Here is a 5,304-nt window from a genome sequence, read left to right on the forward strand (position 1 = left end):
TCTCCCAGCAAATGCCTCAACTCCTCGGTCCCCCAAATTCGTCAGCTGGCTCTTTACTGCCCCCAGATCTGCCCCCTTCTCACGCCCAAACCCCAACCGACACTCACTCATTTAACAAACATTCGCTGCGTTTTTTATTGGAGCCTGACTGACTTGCTGGAGGAGAAAAACTGTCCCAGTTGTCATCACAGAGCAGGGCTGAGGGCCCCAGGGGAGAAGGGGACTCCTAGGACTTAGGGTCGGGTCACCTCCTATTCTCTCTCTTTTTTTCTTATTTTTAAAAAATGTTTTATTTATTTCTGAGAGAGAGAGAGACAGCATGAGCAGGGGAGGGTCAGAGAGAGCGGGAGACACAGAATCCGAAGCAGGCTCCAGGCTCCGAGCTGTCAGCACAGAGCCCGATGCAGGGCTCGAACCCACGAACTGTGAGATCATGACCTGAGCCGAAGTCAGATGCTTAACCAACTGAGCCACCCAGGCGCCCCAGGTCACCTCCTATTCTCAATTGGCCAGAGAGATTCCCTGACCAGGTGGTGGCAACAGAGTCCAGGGAGGTAAGCCCTGCTCCCCAGGGGGACAGGCCCGAGGGCCAGATGGGCCACCTTCCTCGGCCTCGCCTGCAAACTGGGTCTCATGCTAGAGCGTGAGTGCGTCTGTGGGTGTGAACAACACTCAGCCAGGCACACAGGAAGTGCCAAATTCCTGAGTCCTGCCCTTATTCTTACCAGATACGGTGGATACCTTGGGGGTACCTCTACCTTTCCAGGTAGCTCCTTGCGGTTGGCCTTGACCGATCTCTTTCTCCCAGCCCCGGCTGTTTTCAGCACATCCCTCTTCGGAGTCCGACCACCCCTCACCCCACGGCCCCCACCCTGGTCTAGCTGGCCCACCAGGCAGGAGCCTGGACTGCTGCACTCACCTCCTCACTGAGCTCCGTGCGCCCAGCTCTGGCTCCCATCCCACTCGGGACGGCCACGCCAAAGGCCACGGGGCCCTGCAGGGCCTGCTCTCTGCTGTCCACTGCCTGCTGCACCTACTCGTCTCTGGACTACTCGGCCTCATTGTGGCCCGCACCCAGCAAGCTGATTCCTGCCCGCCCCAGGGCCTTTGCACCCCCACCCCCGCCCCCCNCTTTTCTCCTGGCTCGCTTCCTCACCTCCTTCCAGTCTCAGCTCAAAGTTCACTTCCTCAGAGAGAGGCTGGGCCTGACCTGTGAATTAAGATGTCAACCCTCATGGGGCGCCTGGGTGGCCTAGTCGGTTAAGTGTTCAACTTCGGCTCAGGTCATGATCTCACGGTTTGTGGGTTCGAACCCCACACCGGCCTCTGTGCTGACAGCCAGCTCTGAGCCTGGAGCTTGTCTTCAGATTCTGTGTCTCCCTCTCTCTCTGATCCTCCCCGCTCACCCTCTCTCTTTCTCTCTCTCAGAAATAAATAAAACATTAAATCATTTTTAATAAAAAAAATAAAATAAATTAAAACATTTTTAAAAAGATGTCAACCCTCCTCACCTCACTCTGTTCCACAGTCACCCAACAAAGACTTAGGGAGCCCCTACTGTGCCTCAGGCACTGTCCTAGGCTCAGGGAACAAGGTGTCATGGGGGAGAGGCACAATAAACAGACAATAAGTGCTTTGGAAAGAAAGAAGGCAGGAAAGGAAGGCAGGGAGCGCTGAGGGACAAGGGTGCTGTCAGTTTTAAGAGTGGCCAGGGAAGGCCTTCTTGAAGAGCTGACTTTTGGAAGGAAAGGGGTTCCTGGGGGCAGGCACAGCAAGTGCAAAGGCCCTGAGGCGCCAACATGTTTCTCCGAAGAACAGCAAGATAGCCTGTGTGTGTGTGTGTGTGTGTGTGTGTGTGTGTGGTAGTGGGAATGGCATGGGGTTTGAAGAGGTGAGAGGGGTAGAAAAATGAGGTAAGAGACGTGAGGGACAGTGGGCCCCCATGTAGGGCTTGTAGGCCCACCCTTGAGGTCAGGGACTTTGTCCCTGCCCCTAGGACAGGTCCTATGTTCCATGGTGCTGGATGGACGCTGAGCCCTGATATGAGATCCAGGCTGTCTCCTCCCGGGGCTCGGAGGTCCGGGGCTAAGCTTGACCATCTGTTGTGCCATTTTATAGACCGAGCCCCAGAGGGCCGCAGAGCAAGAAGTGCAAGGTCCCAGGAGAGCTCCCCTCACCTCTCTGGGGCTCAGTTTCCCATGTCTATAAAATGGGAATCAGCAGTGCTCTCCTCCTAATGTTTTTGAGAGGACTAAGCGAGTTGTAAAAGAATTCTCTGGCGAGTTACTTGTCTACAGGGCTCAACACAGCCTGACATGCGGTGTATATTTTTGCTATTATTATTGAGGAAGACACAGAATGGGAGCATTGCTTTGCTCTCGAGATGACTAGCAAGACACTGTCCTCAGTTTCCCCGTGTGAACTGCGGAAACAGACGCTTGGCCTCTGTTGGGGACCCTGTGAGGCAGGAGATGCCTCCATATTCGTACTTTTGGGGACACAGGAGGGAGTCCGCGCAGTACCTCCCAGGCATACGATCCCGGGGGCGGGGGCGGGGCTCCCCGGGGTACAGGAAGGGGGCGTTGATGGAGTCCGCGCTCTGCCACCCCAGTGCGGTGTCCTCAGCGGGCTCCGGTCCCCTTCAAGTGCCCATCCAGGCAGCGGGAGGTGGGGGGGGGGAGCTGGACGCCGGAGGGACTATCTCAGCACCCCCCCCCTTCCTTTCTCTCCCGGCGTTCGGGACAATAGACAAGATGTTTATCCCCCCGCGGGCGCACGTGTTGTTCGCGGTAATGACAGTAATCAGCCGCGCTAATGCCGCATTCTCTGGGCGCCAGTCAATTCGCCTAATTACCGCCTGGGAAGCCGGATTATTTAAATTTAAATGGTGATTTATTGCGAGCTTAATCAATGCTATTTTCTCTCCCCCACCCCTCCTCCCCTGGGACCAGGGCAGGAGGGGAATTGGAGCCCCTCCAACCTCACCCTAAGGACACCCGTGCTTCTGGGGGGCGTGTAGCCTGGGGTGCCTCGCGGCTATCACCTGCCGCCTCACATTTACACGATTCACTGTCGTCTAGTTGACTGAAGCAGTAATACATAAAACAGAAGTAATAACAGTAACATAACACTGCTAGGCATCCGCCAATAATAAAGTTGAATTCTAGGGGCGCCTGGGGGCTCAGTCAGTTGAGCGCGGACTTCAGCTCAGGTCTTGATCTCATAGTTCACGAGTTTGAGCCCCGCGTCGGGCTCTGTGCTGACAGCTCAGAGCCTGGAGCCGGCTTTGGATTCAGTGTCTCCCTCCCTCCCTCTCTACTCCTCCCCTGCTCACGCTCTGTGTCTCTCTCAAAAATAAATAAACATTTAAAAAACGAATTCTAATGAAAGTAGAGATCTGTGTATCTGTGTTTTACCTAATTCTGTATTTTTACAGATTATAGGTTGCATTTCTTTATCTCATTATTGGGTCTTGGCTACCAGGATGTCAGCCTGTGCAGGGCACGGACTTTTACCAAGTTTGTTTCCTGCTGGATCCCGAGGGCTCAGAACAGTAGTGGGCACACAGCAGGTGCTTAATAAACTGCAGGCCCCGAAAGGTAACCCTTGGCACTAAGAGTCCTTATGCACTGATTGTATAAGCCATACCAGGTTATGTCCAGGGTCTTTACACACATCACCTGGCTTCCTTCTCAGCTGTGTGTGTGTGTGTGTGTGTGTGTGTGTGCGCGCGTACTTTCATCAGGATTTCCATTTCACATCAGGCACAGAGAGGGAAGGTGACCTGCCTAGGGTCACACGCTGGGAAGTGGCCATGGGAGGGGAGGGATAGAGACCCAGGAGTCTTTCTGAAGCTCTCCATCTTAGCGACATGATGCCGCCTCCCTCCCGCTTCCCCAAACTGGGAATTCAGACTCCAGAGTCAAGTCTGAGTGAGGGGGTTTCCTGCCCATGAATGGAGGGGGGGGCAGGCTGGGCCCTCTCAGTCCCGCCCATACAGCTGCGGGCCTCCTTTGTGAAAATGATTCATCTTCCCTAATAATAGCATTTACTAGTGGTCTGATGCCTGGTGTTGTGGCCCTTGATCCGGTCAGAATTCATGAAATCAGGCCTACCTCGGGTGCCCGTTTTACAGATGGATAAACTGAGGCTTGGAGACCAGAGGCCATCTGGTTGATTGCAAACCTCGTGCTCCCTCTCGGCCAAGGAGGAACTGGGCAAAGGCTGGTGGGCCCTTCACATTCCCACTGGGGCCCCCGTCCCCCGCGCACGCGCACTCACCGAGGCCCGCCGGTGGCCCCGCGGCCCGCAGTCCCCAGGGCGGCGTCCCGAGGGCGGCGAAGCGGCGCAGGCGGAGGTAGGTGACGCTGAGGCGCACGATGGACGCCTTGTCCAGCTGGCTGGAGATGGCTCCGGGCAGCGGGAGCAGCTTGGCCAGCTCGAAGAACTCCAGGTTCTCCTTTCCGCGCCGCGAGCGCGCCGCGTTACGGGACTTCTCCTTGCGCTGCGCCTGCAGGCTGGGCGGGCGGCGCGGAGGGGGTGTCAGCGGGCCTCCGGCGCTCAGGGCTCCGCGGCCTGCGGGAGCCCTGCCCTCGGGGCCCCGGACCCCGGCGGGACGTGGGGAGTAGATTCAACACCGGAGGTGGGGGCAGACCCTGCGTGTGAATTCTGCACTCGGCCGTGGAGACAGAACCTGCGGTGTAAATAAACTCTGGGGGCGACGGGAGGAGGAGGAAGAGGGGAGATACGAGAATGTTGGGTATGAACTCTGAGGAAGGGGGGGGTAGGAACAGAACACGGTGGGGGTTGTTTGTAGAACAAAGGTTGAGCTTCCCGGGGTAGGAAATTCTAGCCCCGGAGGGCGGGGCGGAAAGCCGAGTGTGAATTCTCCCAGGACGCCCTTGGGGGCGGGGCCACGGCCCGGGGGGCGGGGCTTTGCTCACCAAGGTCCGGGCGGCGCCTTGACCACCAGCCCGGGCAGAAAGTCCCACGGGACGCTGCGGCCACGACCTCCCCCGCACTTGACCTCGCCTCCGCCGCCACTGCTGGGGTAGGGGGCCGCCATCTCCGCGGGGGCGGGCTCAGGGCAGCCTCGAGACCCGCGTCTCCTGCCGCGGGAAGGAGCCAGAGACAGCGCTCGGTGCCTGGCGGGGGTGCCCCGGGGACCCGCTGAGGAAACTGAGGTCCGTGAGGGGCTCGGGGTCCCAGCAAGGAGCTGGGGCCGCAGGGTGCCTCAGTTTCTCCTCCCCGGAGGCCCCGGGCCGGAGCCCGCCCTGCTCGCCCTGCTGGGCCCCAGGCGAAGCT

At 58.0% G+C, this 5,304-nt stretch overlaps 1 protein-coding gene across 1 annotated transcript in view; it reads right to left on the bottom strand.

The window, feature by feature from the left end:
• The window catches only part of NPAS1 (neuronal PAS domain protein 1), a 14,027-nt gene extending 8,962 nt beyond the window's left edge, over positions 1–5,065 (bottom strand). Inside the window, 2 exon segments of the mRNA XM_077747161.1 lie at positions 4,282–4,517; positions 4,944–5,065. Coding sequence (XP_077603287.1) covers positions 4,282–4,517; positions 4,944–5,065 — 358 coding nt within the window.
• Between the last annotated feature and the right edge of the window lie 239 nt (positions 5,066–5,304).

Source organism: Crocuta crocuta, unplaced genomic scaffold, assembly GCF_008692635.1.
Source record: "Crocuta crocuta isolate KB4526 unplaced genomic scaffold, BGI_CrCroc_1.0 scaffold334, whole genome shotgun sequence".
Classification (NCBI taxonomy): domain Eukaryota; kingdom Metazoa; phylum Chordata; class Mammalia; order Carnivora; family Hyaenidae; genus Crocuta; species Crocuta crocuta.